We start from the raw sequence: 20,600 nt of genomic DNA, 5'->3' as shown, positions 1-20,600 counted from the left end.
AGATAATAGGTACTATTACTGATCCCCATTTTACAGATGAAAAGACGGCACACAGAAAGGTTAAGCAATTTTCTTATGGTCACACAGCTGATTAGTGCTAAAAACTGAATTCTAACTCAAGACAGTCTGATTCTAGAGACTGTGCTTTACCAGTATATTCTTCATTGTCCCTTTCAAAAATAATATGTGTACACCTTAAATATACTCAATAAATGTTTTTTGGAAGAAGTTTTTTTAAATATTCAGATGCATCACTTAGAATCTGTAATGACCCAAGAAAAGCTAGTTAATGCCTTCCAACTTTATTTCCTTCTCTATAACCTCAACTTGTTCCCCTTGAGGACTAAATTTAAAAGGTCCTATAATATGGCTAGCACGATGCATGGCTGTGCTAAACACATGTTAGTTCCCCTGCCCAAGTACACACCAATGGGGTTAATTCTATTAGTGAATCTCAGCAATGAAAGCCCCGTTAGAAACGCAGGTTACTAATTTTACCTGAGGTGATCATTTGGCCTATAATTAATATTGCCAACTATTATTAATTTGTACATCAACGCATGCACACTCTTTGCCCAAAGCAAGGTCAGTCATACATAATACCATATCCACGGCAGGAGTCTTACTGCTGCAATTTTCCTTTCGATGTACAGGAAGCAACAGACAGGCCCTGAGGACAGCAAGGACCATATGAGCTAGGGTCCAGTCCCAACCAGTATAAGACCAGCAGAGTAGGTCTGTCATCCAGCCAGGCCCCAGAGAGCCAGATGCTGTCATTTCCAGGCTCACCGTTTAAACTATCAAAGGTGAAAGCGAGACTGATATTCAAGGACATTTATATGTTAGGAAAAAGCGTAATCTATAAACTGCTGATACCAGAGACAGCAGCCAAAGACAGAACCAAGAAGATGGATTTCAACACACATTTGCTTAGGAAACCCCTGTCATATGTGGTGACGAAGAAGTGGCCTGGAAAGCTGCTTTGTTGCTGTTGTTTATGGAAGTATAGTTGCTTTACAATATCGTGTTAGTTTCAGGTGTACAGCACAGTGATTCGGGAAAATTACTTTGGAAAACCAACCGTAGCTGGCTCTAAAAGAAGTATTATATCCAAAGAATCCTGGATATTCATGTACATCTTCTTTGTTATCAAGTTGGAGGGCATCATTTTTTTAATTTAAAATTTATTTTAATGCATTATAATGACAAAAATCTACTTTGGGGGATACAAATAGTATTTCTTGTACTACTCATGTAATACTTGTTTATTGAAGTATAGTTGATTTCCAATATTGTGTTAAAGTTTCAGGTGTACAGCAAAGTGATTCGGAGACATATATTTTTTTAGATTATTTTCCATTATAGGTTATTACAAAATACTGAATATAGTTTTCTGTGCTCTATAGTATGTCCCTGTTGCTTATCTATTTTATGTATAGTAGTTTGTATCTGTTAATCTCATACTCCTAATTTATCCCTCCCTCCCTCTCTCCATTGGTAATCATAAATTTGTTTTGCATGTCTGTGACTCTGTTTGTTTTGTATATAGATTGATTTGTATTACTTTTTAGATTCCACGTAAGTGATATCATATGATATTTATCTTTTTTTGACTTACTTCACTTAGTATAATCATTTCTAGGTCCATCCATGTTGCTGCAAATGGCATGTTTCATCCTTTTTTATGGCTGAGTAATATTCCAGTGTGTGTGTGTGTGTGTGTGTGTGTGTGTACACACACACACACACACACACACACACCACATCTTAAAAGTTAGAAGGTACACTGACATGATAGTAGGAAAGAATCTACACGCTAGAATGAAAACTGACCTGGGCCCAAATCGCTACTCTCCCACTTACTGGAAGTATGGACTTGGATACGTATATTTGACTTTTAATTTCCTTATTTCTAAAGCAGGTAATAACACCTACTTTAGAGGACTGTTGTAGAAATTAAAGCACATGTATGTTAAGCCTCTAGCATGATGGATGGCACGCAGCAAACATTACCATTATCACATATAATTATCAAGCCAGAGCTCATCCAACACACAAATACCCATTGTAGTTGGTAACGATTCATCCATTCATCTATTCATGTATTCTCTGAATTACTAAAACGGGCCAAACAACAAGTATTCAAAGATTCAGAAAACTAGCAGCCCCTGTCATCAAGGTATTTTATGAGGAAACACAAACAGACATTCAACTCACTACAAAAACAACTACCAGCTACAGAACTCTGATACCATTACATATACACACATCTAGGGGGAAACACTTTTGAAAGTTAGGAACTGTAGACATTTTCACTTTGGAGGTAAGTACTTTGACTAGGAGATAGGGTAGGGATGGAGGGATGGATGAACTGAGAACATGTGAAGTCATGGCGTACCATAAAACACGGTCTTCTGATTTTAATTTTCTACATCTTAATTATATCAGATGCATTTTATTAACAAATTAGAGTAAGAAGAAGGTGGAAGGGGACCTGGCAATGACTAATTACTCTAATCTTAATTAATTTTGCCTAGGAAAATTCCATACAATTGTTTGTTTCTATCCAACTCCAAGAAAAAAAAAATGCAGAATATAATTTGAGTATATGTAATGCTATTGTTGCCCTTGGCTCCCTAGAGACAAGGCGTTAGCACAACTGAGACAACCTCCATACACATAAGAACAATAAATATTCTAAAAATCGTATCCCTATTTATTCAAGTCTACAATAGTCAGAAGAACACATATTGGCCAAGGTTTGATTCATTCTGACGCGGAGATAAAACCAGTATGTGGTAACATACAGAGAATAGGAAAACCATCCTTCAAAGCTATCTTGGGAGAGTTAAAAACAAAAAAAAAACAAAAACAAGAAATTTTAAAACTCTGTTCTGAATGTCAAAGTAGCGCTTCAATCAGTGCCCTTCTCATACTGAGGGATAAAAAATAATTGTGCATCTTATTCAGTTGGCTCGGTTAACACAAAGCTCTGCTATGTAACTCTTCTGAAGAGCCTGCTGCCCATGATCTTGGGCACAACAAAGGGTGTGTGTCCACTAGCTTCGGTCAGTGGTTGAAAAATAACAAATATGTGATAATTTCACATTTTCCAAAGCACTGAAGATATGTCACAGAGGTACTCAGAGTCTGCTACCAAGAAGTGAACATTCCGAAAAGACAGGAAGAGCAGAATTAAAATATCTGGTTTAGTACTTGGGTAACTGGTTGTTCCTCTTTCCAAAAGATGAAGGATAGGAGGGACAGCAGACACCTGCTGACAACGAGAGGCACCGTGAGAACTCCCCTGAGGTGGAAGCACCTTTCTGGATGATCTGTTGGGGATTTCCGTTCTCTTTAAAACTTTCCCAGAAGACGGTCTTTTAGGGACACTAGTCCGCCATCTTCTCAGTCTGCCGGCTTCCTGAATACGCTATTCCTTGCCTCAGCAACAAAAAAGACCTTCCTGTATTTTCAAACTTCTTACAATGAGCATATAATATTTTTATGTCAGAAAAAAAACTTCCACCCAGAAAAGCTGTTTGGAGTAGATGCAAATAAAGCTCCCCTGGGCTCGCTAGTTGTGTTCATCTAACCATGCAGCCCACATGTGAGTAAAAGAGTGGAGAAGAAAGCATCCGCTCCAAGAAGTTCTGCTGTCAGCCCTGCTGGCCCCCTGACTTAGCTTCTGGACGTTCTCCTGCCCAGAAGCTCCCAGCAGTAAACAGTCAGGTGAAATAAACATTGAGAGTCCCCCATGCTATTCCTCCTTTGGAACGCTCACTCCAAAAGTGTGATCATCCCAAGATGCACTTGCCAGGACCAGTCATTGGGCCAAAGGGCTATCTGTAGTTGGTGCCCTCTTCTCTTCATTTTTTTTTCCTATAATTATCCCTGTTTTGGACCCCCAGTCCAAATACCTAGGGCCCTGAAGTTCTCTTCTGATTATACAAATTCCCAACTGTACAACCTCATTCAATCACAAACCTAGCATGCTTTTTTTCCCCAGCAATATCTCCCTGACAAGGAATCTTTGAAGATGTGTATCAAGTTCTTTAGCTAATTTGTGATAGCTATTTGTGATAACAGCTAATACTGTGGAAGTGGGTTATCCTTCCTATAGTTTTTATATTTTATTAGGCGGGGGAAGCACAATGCTTTCATCCAGATTACACAACTAAATGGTGGAATGACAGGACTTATTTGTAAGCTCACTTGAAGGCTTTGGTTTTTTGCTTGTTTGATTTTCACATATAGAACATCTTAAAAACCTAACTTAGAGCAGATATAACCCTGTGCTAGGTGCTGAGGAGACAGTGTAGAATAGAAAATTGTCTTTGACCTCAGGTGATAAAAATCAAGAGTGAAAGACATAAAAAAAGAATTAAAATATGGTCTGACTGGTGCAGGAACAGAAGTGATGTCAAAGTATGGAAACAGCATTCAACAAGAAGAGATTTACCTCTAGGAGTACAGAGACTCATGGACAGTGGTCCGTAAGAACGGTTCTGTTGAACACAAAGGGTGAACAAAGGCCCAGGGATGTGAGTCAGCAGAGCTGCTTGGGTGATGCTCGATATTTCCGGGTGATGCTCGATATTTCCATGTGATGTGAACATCGGGTCCGTGCATGTCCGAACATCACTGTCTGACTCAACCAGCCAAGGGGTCATGGACCTGCCACGTGGGTGTCTTCACCTGTTTTCCAGTATCTTCATGTTAGTTCCTACTTCTGGACAGCATCTGATATTATCAGTTCTATGGGCAAAGAACTGAAGTGAAAGATGTTCTGGAATAAGCTCAAGAAAAAAAGTCAGGGACCCACCAGGGTATATGACCTTGGGCGTTGCATTTAAACTTTGCAAATCCCAATGATCATAGGTGGGCAAATCCAGTGAGACTGGCTGATAATTTCTAAGATCCTTTCAATTCCAAACCCCAATTTAGGTCAATGATTTATCATATAGCTATTCAGTAAAAGGCACCAGTTTCTGCTCAAAAGTATCAAAGATGAACAAAACATAAAGCCTGCTTTCAGAAACCGATATACAACGTGAAGCAAAAGAGAAATAAATATACCTGAAACAATAGCATAAGGCAGGATATGAGAGGTATAAGAAATGCACAAGATGCACAAGACAAAGGAAATCATGGGACAATTTTGAGGCACAGCATGGAGTCCAGATGAGTAGAGGCTACATGAAAAAGCAGTAAAAAATAAAACCAGAAAGGTTTGCTGGAACTACTGGAAGAACACTTAACACCAGACTAAAAAATCCCCGTGCATCTATGAAACCTTCGCACGTTACAAAGGTGGCACTGCAGATCATTAGAAAAAGGAGGGAGACCCCTCAATGGTTCTGTGACAACTGGTTATTCACATGAAAGAATGAAATTAAATCCCTAACTCAAACTCCACACGGAAAAAAAAAATCTATCCTAGGTCGATTAAAGGCATAAATACGAAAGACCAAAACTAGAAAATTTTATAAGAAATACAGGAGAATATAGTTCATGAGATTCAGGCAAGATTTCCTAAGCATGACACAAAAGAGCATAAAACCATTGATAACATTGATTACATCGAAATTAAAACTTGAGTTCATGAGAACTTAACATTAAAAATTCAAGTCATCAGAAAATACCATTAAGTTAAAAAAATAACTGGGGGAAGAAATTCCAATCACACATTAACACATTAAAGCTTACTAAAAATATATATATATACACATATATACACATACACATGTGTGTATTTAAAGCTCCCTATAATTCAATAAATTATTAATTTAATAATTAAATTATTATTTTCTATTAACAAATAGAAAAAATGAGAAGACTTGAGTAGGTGTTTTGTAGAAGAAATATAAATGGCAAAGAAATAAATGAAACAATGTTTAATTTCATTAGTAATCAGGGATATGGAAATTAAGTCCATGTGGAGATAATCATATTATACCCACTAAATAAGCAGAAATCTCTAGGCCTGGAAATATCAAATGTTGGCTGATGTGAAGTGATGGGAACTCATACGGCTGAAAAATGCTTTGGCATTACCTGGAAAATTTAACATGTTCATGCTCTGGGTCTTAGTAATCTACTCTCAGATGTACGAGAAACACTGGAAAAGTGGGTGCCATTGACGTGTACATGAATGTTCCTAGTAGTGCTTTTCATAAGAGAAAAAAACAACCTGAAAACAAGGCAAATGTCACTGAGAGTAAAATAAGTCAATTATGGTTTAGTCACAGCATCAAATATTGTACAGGAGGGAAGTGATTCAACAATGGTACATCCAATAACATAGCTGAAACCTAACACTGGGTGAAAAAAACAATTGCTGAAAACTATAATATATGTCAAAAAGAAGCAAAAGTAAACGCTGTTTAGGAGTACATACGTATTTGTGTAAAATAGTTTTAAAGACCAGGAAACGATAAGCACAAAATTCAAGCAATATTACTTTTGAAGGAGAACCAGAGGGATGGGAGTTAAAGAGAGACATACAGATGGGTCGTGTTGATAATGGTTTATTAATATGGTGGTAAGGGCACAGATATCCATTTTAAATTGATTTTTTTAAACTAAACTCATGTGCAACAACTGGTCACAAAATGTCTTGCTTTTGATTTCACAGACAAATAGGGAACCGTTGGCAGTTGTGAACAGACATATTAGAAACATTTGCTTTATTTGGAATTCCTATGCCACATTTCCTAAAACAGCAAAGAGGCATCAGCTGTCCCCGCCCAACTCCTTAGTCAACAACAACGGTGCTGACTCGGGCCCTGCCCTACACTGTAAGGAGCTATACTGCTTTCATCCTTCCGACACCAAGACCAGTACAAAGTTATTAACCCACTCATAAATGTGATCACTTATCATTTACATCCTGGATCTAAGACATATTAGATGAGAATTAATAGGAATGTCCATTTGTGGGCCCCTGTGCTTTTGTTCAGAAGGGAAACACGGTGCAACCTCCAACCTTGGGTTCTTAAAACTCTTCTCCATGATTATGTAATGTTTCTTATTTCATCACATCTCTTTCATGAATATCTAAGTTCTTCCATCCTAGCAGAAAAAGTCTAGCTCCTAAAGACTGAAATGTTGAGTGCCATTATCCAGTTTCACTCATCCAAGTCATCGGAGATCCAACATGGAAATATAACGCCTAACGTGGAGGGGTGTGCAAGGGAGAAACATGGGTGGTCACCTTTATCCCTTACACTTTGCTGTCTCTAAATCTCAAAAAAGAAGATCAGTTTCTACATTTGCTCACAATCAATCCACCCATTACACCAGTGGCTCTCAGGCTTTGATTCCCAAACTAAGAATAACCTGAGGAACTTAAAAAAATATGTATCAGTGGATCCTCTCCCCTGACATTTGGGCTCAACTATTCTGAGATGGCTTAACTGTTCTGTTCTTGGCATCAGCTTCTCTTCGAAGTTTAAATTACAAACACACGTATTTCTCTAAATGGGGGTTACATTAAACTTTTGGTGCTCATTTTTCAATCTACTATGTTTCAATAAAACTGTTTAAATATTAAACATCAATTTTAAACTTAAAAAACTGATGGCCACACATATTCAAAGCACCTGTCTGTGTGATCTTCTCACCTAACCCCGGGCAACAATACTAAAGATGTCAGCCTTTCTGTGAGTTTGAAAGAAAAAAAATAATGGCTTTGGGTGATGACCCGGAATTCGTAGCTTTAAAACCTAATCACCATTTCCAGCAGCAAGATCTTTCACTGATAACTGCTAAAAATAACCAAACCCTGAATATTTTGACAACTAATCGCCAGGAATCTGAAGTTTTCGACACCCTCCACATCTAACACTTTCCCAGTAAGGTGGCTTCAAAGTGAATAATCATCATTACAGGGTCACCGGGGTTTATAAGCTTCAGCTCAACTACAGCGATTGCATTTTACAAGTTATCACGACCGTCAGAAATGCAGAACTCAGCTTTAAAATAAAGAACAACAGAGAATGCATGAGAAGAAGCAACGGAGGCTTTTCAAATTAGATCCTCACTCTCTTTGGATGCAAATTCACGGCCTTTTGAGGGTATCACTGGCAAGCTGCTGCCAACATCAGAAGTTTTCTGCGAAGCGAAGCGTAAGTCAATTGCTTGTGCATCTCTAAAACCTTCTCCACCTACTGGTCCTCTAAGTGGCCAACTACTGTATCCATTTGAATAAAACCGCCTCATCACAACAGACCTAGCATTCCAGCTGGAAAGTGTTACCTTCTCATCACACATGAAAATCCAGATTTAAACAGGGAAAAATGGAAATTGGAAGTAATTTACTTATCCAGATAAGAATTAGGAGTTGTGTGGCCAATACCGTTCTGAAGTTATTTCCTTGGGTGAAGCATAAGGTTTCCTGTTCTAACTCATGGCACTAACATCCCACAGTACAAGAGAAGTGACTATCTTCATCCTATGTATAGATTTTTTTAAATAATTATATTTAGAAAGTATTTAGGGTCTGCTAGTAGATTCATACTGAACAAAATTGTTACCAAGGATGCAGAGGGTAAGTAATTGGAACAAAAGCTTGACTCACTGTAAATTCCATAAAAACACAAAATAAACCTATAATGTAGATACAGATGATGTAATACAGATAATAATGTAATACAATATCCATCAGCTCTGCTACAATGAACCAACTGGAGCCCCTCAAATCACAGCCCCAACACTGCACGATTCAGAACAGTGCCAAAGATGAAAAATCTATCCTATTTCAAAGGTATTTAGAAAAATATAAACATTTTAAATAAAAGGAAAGCATCCTCTAACAGAAGTGTAAAATGATCACTTTAGTCTTCTGCTATCATTCTTTTGATTTCCTTGGTGCCTCTATCAATTGCTTTCGTTATTATGGGCCTGAAAAGGAGAAGGGGCAAGAACAACATTGAAAAAATGAAGATCTGGGTTCATGGGCAAACACTGACAGAAATGACCTCCTACAAGTCCAGCAAGCTACGCTGCTTCTCTAGACTTTTGTTGCCCATGTAGAGATTTGAGCTTCAGCCTAGAAATTTTAGGGCCCTTCCCAGCAATATAATTGTATGATTCTTCTTTACAAATGGGATAGAGAGGCACATAGAAACTCAGTGATCAAATTAGTGTTTTTCATATGTTAAATAAAAGGCCACTCAAATGCTTTTGATCTTTTGATCTTCCGCTTTTAGGCAACGCTCCTCAAATGCTAAAGGAACTTCTCTAGGCGGGAAAAGGACCAGCAACTTAAAACAACCTTGTACCTATATAGACTACCAAACCTCATGGAAACAGCAAACCCCAAAACTAGGATACATACACAAAAAGAAAAAGCTACCCAAACACACTAGAGATGGTCATCAAATCACGAGGACAAGAGAGGAAGGGAAGACAATAGACAGTGTGCTCCTTCACAAAGGTAGAAAAAGCTTTATAGGCAGAGCTCAAAGACAATGATTGAAAATGAGGACCAACTGACTCCCTGATCCTTTAAATCTCTTAACAAAAGGTGGAAAAAGTCACTGACTTGAGACACAATGGAAGGTTGAGTGCTGTATCTTCTGACTCTTGCTTAAACTAAAGGTGTTTTATTAAAATGATGTGAGAAGAGTTCAAATCTGGAAATTTACCATGAGATAGCATAGAGGTGGTTTCTGCTAAAAAAGAAGTCAATCGAGCAACCATGGGCCCAGGCACCCAACTGGGCAACACTGGGCTGCCGTGGAGGATTCCAGCCCCCGCGGCCCTTTCCCACCCATCCCACTTCTGCTGCTGTAGCAGCATTTGTATGCATTAGTGTACAACCACTGATTTAAGAGAAACCGATACATAAAATTACACTTCTTTTATTGAAGATGCATTCTTAAAAACGCTAAAGGCAAGGCTCACCAGCATCATTCTTGAAGTCCTACAAACTTGTCCTGAAAATTCTACTTTCAGAGTATTTGTTATCGAAGGTTTTGATGCCTATTTAAAACGCCAAGAAATGCTTCCTGAAATGATAAAAAAAAATACCATGAATAAAGGGTACTGAAAACGATACACAGCATCATAAAATGTTAGAGCAGGAAGGAGCTTTCACGATAATTGCGTCACTTCTTCTCATTTAAGAAATAAAAGGAACCAGAAAAAAAGGGACATGTTGGAGGCCATGTAGCCTTGAACTTTGCAGCCCACCACACTGCTGGAACGGGAAGGCCGTTTTGACTTGAGGAGACAGGAAGCAAGAGCAGACTGAGAGTTGGGGGTTAGATGGGAGAGACCAGGGAGAAAGAGAAACGGGAGCGCTCAAATTAAGAAGCTAACTTTCAAGTCAAAACTGTGTCTCCGTCTCGAGTTTAAGTGTTACTAATGGCATTTAAATTAACAGCACGGAAGTTTAATGATGTAAGTTTGCCATAATGATGATATATGACATTCTACTAATACATAATACATACACACAGATATCCATGCATTAAGCACTTATCCCCTTGACAATTATTAGTAACTGGCTGCACAAGTAATGGTGTTGTCTGCTGCAGGATATGACACGGGAGAGCTGTCTTTTCACATTGCTATCCGAGACGGATGTACATTTCAAGCTGTCTGCTAAACTTGAGAAATCAGCCAACGGGTTTTAGTTTTCAGTTTTGTATTTGGGGTGGGTGGGTTTGTTTTGTTTGTTTGTTTGTTTTCTCCAAGGTGAGAAAAAAATGACAAACATTTTAAAAACCTTTCTTTCTTTAAAGCAAACCCCCAAACACTTACATCCCACCCACACACCTCACACTGACAAAACCTGTGAACCTCCTGACTTTGCTTTTTTTTTTTTTTTTTTTTTTTTTTAATGGGAGACAACTTTGGAAATTTCCTGATGCAAGCTGCCGGCAATCACTGTAGCTGCTGGTCCCTGGGCTGAGAGAGATACAAGGGTCACCTATTCGGATGAAGGACAGTTACAATCTCCTCAGCTCCTTTCAAAAGGCCTACGACACACATATTTCTCTGGCAAAGAACTTTATTTTGAGGTCTGTATTTTTTTCTAAAATAGGTTAGATAATTCTTAAAGACACTTTGATGAAAATTATTATCGCAAGTCCAAATGCACTGTGCCACCACACACCTTCCAAATACCAATTACAATACTTTAACCTTGTTCCGCAGCTACATACAGAAAGAAAAAATAAAGCACAAAGTTAATAATAAAGACAAAGTATTTAGAAAGTGATGCAGATTATGAAGCCAGTACCATATTTCTAAAGAGTGTCTGTAATGACAACTTTAAAATAAAACTGCAGAACTAATTGTGATTTTTATTTAATGAACTAAATTTTAAATCCTTTGTTGTTTTTAAGAAAACATGGGACTCCCCTGGTGGCACAGTGGTTAAGAATCCGCCTGCCAATGCAGGGGACACGGGTTCGAGCCCTGGTCCGGGAAGATCCCACATGCCGCGGAGCAACTAAGCCCGTGCGCCACAACTACTGAGCCTGTGCTCTAGAGCCCGTGAGCCACAACTACTTAGCCCACGTGCTACAACTAATGAAGCCCATGCGCCTAGAGCCTGTGCTCCGCAACAAGAGAAGCCACCGCAATGAGAAGCCCATGCACCGCAATGAAGAGTAGCCCCCGCTCGCTACAACTAGAGAAAGCCCGTGCAGTAACGAAGACCCAATGCAGCCAAAAATAAAATAAATTTAATAAATTTTTTTTAAAAAAAGAAAATACTATAGCTCAGCAAATTCCTCAGAACTTTTTCCATACCCCTTAGGCCATACCACAGTATACCATTTTTCATATACTCACAATTTTACTTGCCTCAAACCACTGCTGCCACATTTCCTACCATCCCCTCTTCCAGATGACACCACTTCTGTTCATAACCATGAGAAACCTACCACCACATAAACCCAGAAGCCAACACGGTATCACTGAAATTTTGTACTCGTTTCTTTCTCTGTCACACGTGTTCATGTACCCATGCCCTGTCTCAAATACCATGTGAGCAGAATGTTGTATGGTCCAACTTAAGTGCAACCAATCTATTTGGTAATAAAATAGAACGACCTCATAGTCAAAAAGGCCCAGAAGCCATCTGGACACTCAGCTGCTGGTCCTAGTACTAGTTGTGGCTCTCTGTCTAGCCTTGGTTGAAAAAACCTCTAAACCTTAATTCCATCCTCTGTTCAACATCAGGGTGAATGTAAAAATCCCAAACAATCCAAACTGTGAATGCACCTGAAAAATGTCGAATTCCATGCAAATGAATTATTATGCAAAGGAGCCATCCATGATAGTGTCACATCTTACACTTAATCATCTTTGTAGAATAATCTATCTAGGGACGTAGGCTTTTCAATCTGTTGGGGGGCGGGAATGTAAAACCCTCTTACAGTTATTTAATTTCTTCTGGCAACTAATTTTCCTGAATGTTTCAGCACCATATTGAGTAAATTTTAGCAATGTTATCCTCAATATTATTTATACCTTAACGCAATAAGCTTAGAGTAAAAATGATTGTTTAGCATGTGCTATGGGACCAGCACCTCCAGGTGCTGGGTAAGTTAACAGTAATTATGATGGGCATTGCCAAGTAGACATAAGTGTCCAGCAGCAAGGAAGGACCCAAAACCTAGTCCCACACCATGTTGAGACAACAAGGATCCAGCTCCTTGGCGAGCATCCCTATCCCATGTGAACATTCCTCTGTTTTCGTTTCTAACCAACTGTTTTTGTTCTACCTCTTCCTTAAGTGTAGCCTCGCCCTCTCAATATCCTGAACTCGGGATCGTTTTTAAGTGCAGCGCCAGGCAAGAGATACAGTAAGATAAAAGGGGGTAGAAGCTTAGCAAAAATCTGACTTTGGGCAAACTGTTCAACTTCTGGGGGACTCAGTTTCCTCTTTCTTACAGAAATGAAGTAGATGCAGACGTAAGTCCTCAATTACTTCAAAATAAAATCCAAGCCTTTGAAAATACTGCATCCATCTTTACAAATGCTGGAAGCAAGACGCTATATTACATCAGAATGGTACTCCCAGAATGTCTATTTGTTTTATGAGTAGCTCTAGGTTTTTGTGTGTTAAAAGTGACATTTGTCTTTGCCTATTCTTCTGTCACGTTTACAATATTGTTACATAGAATTCCACTTCGTACTGGCTTCCAAGTGAAAATCAATATTAAAAATCAAAAACAAACCCCCAAAACTTGAATTATTGTCATCCATGACCCTGCTACTCAAAGTGTGGTCAGATGGCGTCATCTAGAAGTTTGTTAGCAATGCAGGCTCTCAGGCCCCTCCCCAGATTTACCAAATCAGAATGTGCATTTTAACAAGATCTACACTGATTCAAATGCACATTAACATTTGAAAAGCCCTGATTTGTATGTTTCAAATATTACCAGCTTAGCTTTCATAACCCAAGATCATTGGGTTTCCCTTCCTCTTCCAGTAGATTTTATTAAATTAAATTCAAATAAAGATGCTAACTACTAAATAAGTACTGTGACGAGGCAGAAACCACCAATCACCTGCAAACAACTCTAAAAGGCATGCCACAAATTTCTTTACAGGCAAATCTTCTAGTCCAATATTTAGTAAATACATTTGCTTTTATAGTAAGTGAGTAAAATCTATGAATGATATTAAACGTAGTTATTCCAGTGTTGGCTGGACCCTTGAAGTAGTCAGGATGACTTCACTTTAGCCTCTAGTACCTCCTGCTTCCTTTGCGTGTCTGCCAATCACTTACCTTCTGGGATGTCTGCAATGTCATTTTCCCTTGGACTTACCTGAGGGAGAAATTACACCATTCAATCAGCAAAACAATGCATCTTGTAAAGTCCATTCTGAGCCAAGTTCCTCAGTGTTGTGGTGAAATTACCCCATATTATTCCTCCCAGCCTTACAAGGCCAGGTTCAAGTGGAAACATACACTTAAGTGCCAAGGTCTCCCTTTCTGGGGAGGAAGGCTCTTTTGCATTTTATGAACCAGAAATTTAGGGGCAGAAAGTCAGTATCTGCATTAAGTGAGGCTGTTACTGACTTCACTTGGAAGACAGCTTTTGGCTTCCAGCTTTCTTAATTAGGAAGGAAACTGTCAGAAGAAACTGATCATATAGGAAAAATGCAGGCCTCCCTGTACTCTTGTCCTCTTGGAAACAATATTAGGAAATATTTTACATCCTGTTGTGGTCCCACGTAAGCCGTAAGCCGAGAAGAGTACTACGTGTTTTGGTTTCTACTGTAGCCCCATCAACACAACCCGAATACTTCTGCCCCTAATTTCTCAGTCCAGTGAAGTCCAGAGCGGGCAGGGGTGCTGAGAACAACATATGCGGTCCACACTGTCCTGCACACAAACCCACTTTCCAAAGAAATCCTCCAAAAGCACAAGAGAGTGTGCAGTGGATTTCTCATGGGGTCCAAACTGAAATACATTAACATCCGCCTAATTCTGAAAACTATCTACGCACAGCATGTGTATGCTCACAGTAAGAGCATACACCGCAATGTGGTACAAACAATTAAAAGTTCGTCTCAAAGTGGAAATGCAAAATAGAACGAGTATCTATTTTCTGGAGATGAATCTAGCCACCTGCCTTGCAAGAGCCGCAGGAGGACCCAAACCAGCAGAGACAGCAGCCTCTGGCGTTAACGATCTATGCTCAAACCTCATGCTTCACATTCCCCCGGCAAACAAGGCTAGAAATACAAGACCGGCAACAAATAGTCTCTCGGGTTCTGCCATTCCATGCATGGCGTATTCAGAGTAATATTTTGTGCCGAAATTCAAAACTGGGGGGGGAAGCAAGCTATCATATTAGAAGCTGGCACTCAGAATTTTAAGTGTGAATCTGATCCCAAAGTATATTAAGCTGAATGGTGAGAGGGTGGCTGTTTGCGTACAACATAAATCTCTGAGACGTATCTGAATACATTTATAGATTTATTTAAGCTCCTCTAAATTCTTCTCCAAGTCTCAGAGTTATAGAGATATAATTTTAGTACTTATGTCACCAAAATATCAGACTCATTTTGTTTCGGCACAGTTTAGAAAAGCGTCTTTATTGTGGGCTCTGGAGTCGGACTGCACAGGTTCAAATCCAGGCGCCACCACATACTAACTCCGCGGCCTTGAGCGAGGTACTTACCTTCTCTGTGCAGCTCTTCTGCTATCTTCAAAAGGAGGATAATAAGAGTGCTCACCTCAAAGAGTTATTTTAAGTTATGTTAAGTTACTTTAAGGATTATGTAAGTTAATGTGTGTAAAACTCTTTAGAGTAATGAATGGCACCTGCTAAAGACAGTCATTGCTATTATTATCTAATATTCAAGCAAGACTGCACAAATGCCTTCTCTTAAGGAACAGGCATAACACAAAGAGTGGCAGCAACACGATGACAGGTCTCATGCCAGTGGTGGCCATGAAGCGAATGACTGGGTGCGCAAGCAAGCGTCTTTACCTAGAGTATGCGGCCAAGAACGACAGAGGTAAGTCCCCCTTGGTTATTCGGTCATGCTGTTAGTTCATGAAGGCGGCAGAATAAGGAGGACAGAAGACAATGACACGGCGGGTCAAGCAGCACTACCCGGTGTACGGGACAATCAGAATTAATGGCAAAGGTATAATCAAGGAGGGGGACACATCCGGGCTCTCTGTGAACATCTGTGCCTGCCGCTTAAGAGGACATCCTGCATCACCACCACCACCTTCCTTAAGAGAATGTTATGGAATAAATCTTTCTTCATACACTTGGTCTTCGGGATTAGACTGTAACACGTATGGTCTGGGTCCCCAGCCTCCATATTTTAAAAAGAAAGAAAGACCCGAGGGAGTGATATCAAATATTCATTATCTCCTGAACAACCAATTTCTTGTTAAACCTTGAAAGTTGGCAGTATTTCAAGTTGGGTCCTTATTTGGTAGAAGGAGGATGATAAAACATTTACAAGCCATTGAGGCAACAGACAGAAAAGTGCTTCTTCCCTAACTACTAAGACAGTGGGGTCTAGAACTACGAGACCCGCTCAGTCGTAGAGTTTTGATGGAACTCACGGAGGATTCCTGGGGTTCCATAGGTTTCCCCAACCTATGGGGTACCACTTAAAGAACCAGAGACCCACAGATGGGTCACTCAAAGACTGAGGAAGAATGGAAGGCTGACATTACTATTTTTCCTGGTAAGATTATGAAAAAGGGTGACAGATGCTGCCACTATAGGGTCAGGTAAGAACAATGAATCTCTTCTTATCAGCTGAGATACTTAAGAGATCTCTTGAGCAGAACCCTTTGTCAGGCAGGAAAAAAAGATACCACCGGACTGCTCAAACGAAGAGTACAACCCAAGAGTCACAAAAAGGAAAACCCACCAAGAAATTACAAGAAAAGGCTCTTTTCTCATAGCCCTTTGGAGGGGAAGATTCTGGAGGAAAAAGAAACAGAATGCGGGGTGGTGGAGGCAGTTATTATGTTCGTTAAGGAGAAAGTGAACATAGATATAAAACTGCAGGAACGAGGTAGGTAGATGGATTTAAGTATGCGAGAACCATGCGACCCTACTGTGCCTATAAAACAGATGTATTTCTCTTGCCCTTAATGCATCACTATGGTTACCATAAGGGAGATTTCATTGTCCGCGAAAATTTTTAAAAGGAGGACTTGTGTGAAAGCTCAGCCCAGCTGAGATCATCTTCCTCCCTGCCTTCAGGCTGGGACATCTGTGTACAGTATCTAATAGAGGAATCACAACCGGATCCACAGCAGTGCTCCTTTTTTTCAAAGAACAAAAACAAATCAGTGTGACATGATGTGGATTCAATTAGCACTTGGCAGGTCATGAATAACTTTTAAACCCCCTTCTTTTAACTTGGAAAGTGTTAAAGTATACGGTAATCATGGTACCCAAGCGCTTTCCTTACAGTAAGTATGCTATCCATCAAGTACATAAATCTCAAGAATTAAGTCTAGCTTCCAAAGGAGGGAACCAGAACATGGCTCCTTGGGCCACTACTAGTTTCTGCAGGCAGTCCCTTGCCCCGTGTATTTTCCTCGCTGAGGACATTCAAAGCCAATCATCTCAAATCTCGTTGCCATTTTCAGAGGGTTTTTACATTAGGTATGGAGGCAAAGAAAAGGGGAAAAAAAGGAGTTGGTACAATGATCTTGGAAACAAATAAATGATAATTGTAAAGAAATGGCTACTGATTGTTCAATCTTCTTAATATAATCAAAGCAAATGGCATAGTTCTGTCTATCCTGTTGTTTCGGGAAGGCGGAGTACCTTGGTTCAGACCAACATGAAAAGGCTTGTAGAACAAAAAAACTATTTACTTGGATAAGTAAGAACACTGTAGAGCCAACCCCAGAGAATGCAGTGAAACTACTCAGCAAACATGTCCCCGGGTGCATCTCATCTTGCTTTTAATGAGCGGGCACCTTCCTGAGCTGGGAGAACTTAAATAACTTTGAAATGCGCCCTTTGTTCTGAAAACCCTAATTGTACCCACCTGTCCCAAGCCAGGTTATGTGGCTTCACAGATTTTATAGCCTGTTTACTGCTCATTTCTTGGGGAATCTCTGACAGGTGCTAAAGGTAACAGGCTTTCTGCCCCAGAAAGTAAAACACCACAAGGGAAATATTAGTCAGATGTACTGCTCCACTCCATGTGTCTTGAACATTACTATGATCTGTGCAAGACATTTGTTGTAAATAAGCCTGCGGAGTGTACAGTGTGTTTTCCAGGAGTCCTTTGAAGAACAGCTTGCAGACAGGAGGTGCTAGCCTTAGTTTCACAGCCAGCAAAACTCCATCCAAGAGGCTTTTGGCAGGTCCGCACCTCTTGTTTCAAGCTGGCTTCAAGACAGCCCCACCAACCAAATTCCAAGGGTCAGTATGTGGAGTCAGTCACTCTTAGGTATTCAGCATAGAACAGCAAGTGGAAACTCAGACATTTACATCAACACTCAGAAAAGGCCCGCTTTCCCCCCTAATAGTGTATTAAAAACAACTCAGAGCTGACTTTGCAAGGAGGCATTCTCTGTAGTAAATTAAATGGCTGAAGCTTGTGTTTCTCCCAGCGAGGAAAAGAACTATGCTTCACCATCACCTAGTGTGTGCAATCACTTGAGGCTCATTTTTAAACCTTTCCTGCTTTTTAAAAAGCCTGCTCCATTTAAAAAAACACAAAAAACAAAAACTTTTCAGGAAATGAAATGCAAATAGTCACTGAACAGGATCATAAAAGGGAAAAACCTCTATCCACTTTTTTCTTTTTTTTATTCTTCATTCCAGACAGCACGACTGCTTTTAACACACCGTTAGCTTTTATAAAAATGAGATTACACTGGTTTTTCTGTGATCGTCCTCAACCCTTTCCACCCTTTCCTGTCTCCCGGCTACTCACAATACGTTCAAGGTAGAGGTAAGGTGGGCAGATCAGTTTCACCCCTCACCAGTCAAGCGTTAGGTAAATCATTTAAGGCAATTACAAATTCTAAGCCTAATGGATGACACCTAGGAATAAAGAAAGAGCGGGAAGGAAGAGCTTCCAGATGATTTCAAGGGTAAAGCCACAGTCCTCAAGCTACGTGTAAAACTGCCTCTGATCAGCTTCAAAGCAAGTCCGCGGTTTTAGGTTCATGCTTCCAGTCCTCGCTCAAGGTGGAGCTGAAACCAGGTGCAGAATGTCACTCTGCCGGAGTCCAGAGGATCCAGGAAAAATGGGGTCTACGTTTCTAAGTCGGAAAGAAGCTGCGGCTTCCCAGCCGCTCAGGGGTCCCCGCGCTCACGAGCTCCCGGACTGGAGCCGGCACCGGGCAGGGAGAGGAGGCGCCGGGTGGGCGGCCTCGGGCCAACTGCTAACCCGGCGGGGCACTGCCGGCGCAGTTAAACGCGGAAGGTGCACGCCGCTCTCCCGAGCTCCCGCACACCGCAGCCTCCTCGAAAGAAAGCCCACTGCTGCCCAGGACCTCGGGCTGCTGTCGCCCGAGAGGTGTCGAGCTTCGCGGACTTCAGCCTGGGCGCTGCTCCCCCAGAGAAAAGGCGCCCTCTCCATTCAAGCGCACCCTCCAGAGACTCTCATCACCCGGCGCCCCTCCCAAGGAACTCTCGGACACCCCTACGGGCGCCCACCCGTGAACGATCTCGCCACGGAAGGAAGTAAAGAGGACTGGGGGGAGCGAGATTGGAGTGAAGAGGTGGGGACTCCAGTCTGCAGCAATTGGGGAGGGCTCGGAAAATACAGCAAACGACGAGAGGAAAAGAAGGGTAGGGGCCCCGGTCCCAGCAACCTGTAGGGCTGCGGCTGATCGCGAACTTGGGGTGGGAGACAGTGGTCCCCTCGGAGGTCCTCCGCCCGAGTCCCACCCCGCTGCGCTCAGCGCGCGGAGAGGTGCAGGGCGCAACTTGGGAAGCCAACGCCATAGGTGCGGGTCCCGCTCGGACGCCTCGCCCCCGGCTCCGCCTCCCGCTCGACCCCGCGCTTACCTCGGGCAGCCGCAGCCCCCGCCGCCCAGAAGCAGAGCCCCAGCCAAGGGAGCCACCGGCGCGCCCCTCCAGCGCCTCCTCTTGCGGCGGCCGCTCTCCGCATGCTGCTTGCCCCGCTCGGGAGTACGGATCCTCTTCTGCGCCCCGGCAGCCCGGGAGAAAGGCACTGAGAGCCAGGGGCCGAAGCAAGTGGGTCCCGGGGGGCTTCGGCGAGTGACTGCTCCACCGCCGCTCCCTACAGCAGCAGGGCAGGGCGCTCCGAGCCGCCGCGCGCTGGGCACCCAGAGGATGCGCGCGTCCCCATAGCCTCCCACGGTGGGGCGACCGCTGCCGCCACGGTCACTGCCCGAGTCACCCGCCGTCCCTGCCGCACTGCCCGCTCGCGGTGTTCCAGCCGCCGCCGGGTTCCGGACTAGGGAGCGGAGGAAGGAGCCCGCAAAGCTAACGAGACGCCCCCCCCCACCAGAGGCCGCCCCTTCTCCTCCCCTCCGAGAGGCAACCAATGAGCCGGGCCGGGGCGGGGCGGCGGCGTCGGCGGGCGGGCGGGCGGGCGGGCGGCGCGGGGCGGGGCGGGGCGGGGCGGGGCTGGCGGCAGGGAGGCGCAGGTGAGCCCCGCGGCGGCTGCGCGCGACCCCAGGTGCCTCCGCGAGCTCGGGAGCAGGACCGCCGCTGGGCTTGCGGAGGTCACGCTCGCCCCAAGATGGGAGCAAAGCCTGCGGGCCTGTTGGAGGCGAACCCAGCGCAGAAATATGTGGGCATCTCGGCAGCCTGAGTCTGCTGCTTCCTGCAAACCACTGTTTCGTTCAACTTTGAGCCCTTTCACAGCCCTGCCCCTCTTGCTTCCATTTTTTAAAATCAGACCAGACACCACTCCAGAAAAATTCAAAAAAAAAAAAGACAAATGCCAAGTGGGAAAAAAATAGCACTGGAATAAACCCATTATTGCAACTAAGCTAAATGTGCATGCATGTACATAAAGAGGTGGGGAAGTCATGGGTGCATGAGGGGTATGTGATCGATTTTTATTTTTTCTTTTTTTCCCCAATTCCCTTGTCTGTGGTCCTAATCACCCAGGAAGCGCCCAAATTTTCAGAAAAGCTCTTTCGTTTC

At 42.2% G+C, this 20,600-nt stretch overlaps 1 protein-coding gene across 3 annotated transcripts in view; it reads right to left on the bottom strand.

Moving 5' to 3' along the window:
• Positions 1 to 19,593, bottom strand: part of UNC5D (unc-5 netrin receptor D) — a gene marked incomplete at both ends in the record, with an annotated part of 594,860 nt that extends 575,267 nt beyond the window's left edge. For all 3 annotated transcript variants that reach the window (XM_082680382.1, XM_082680381.1, XM_082680383.1), the window contains one exon: positions 19,491 to 19,593. In XM_082680382.1, the coding sequence (XP_082536508.1) occupies positions 19,491 to 19,593 (103 nt within the window). The remainder of the gene's footprint in view (positions 1 to 19,490) is intronic.
• Positions 19,594 to 20,600: the final 1,007 nt, after the last annotated feature.

This window comes from Grampus griseus (assembly GCF_964374135.1).
Source record: "Grampus griseus genome assembly, chromosome: 21".
NCBI lineage: Eukaryota > Metazoa > Chordata > Mammalia > Artiodactyla > Delphinidae > Grampus > Grampus griseus.
This window is presented reverse-complemented; position numbering and strand designations above follow the sequence as displayed.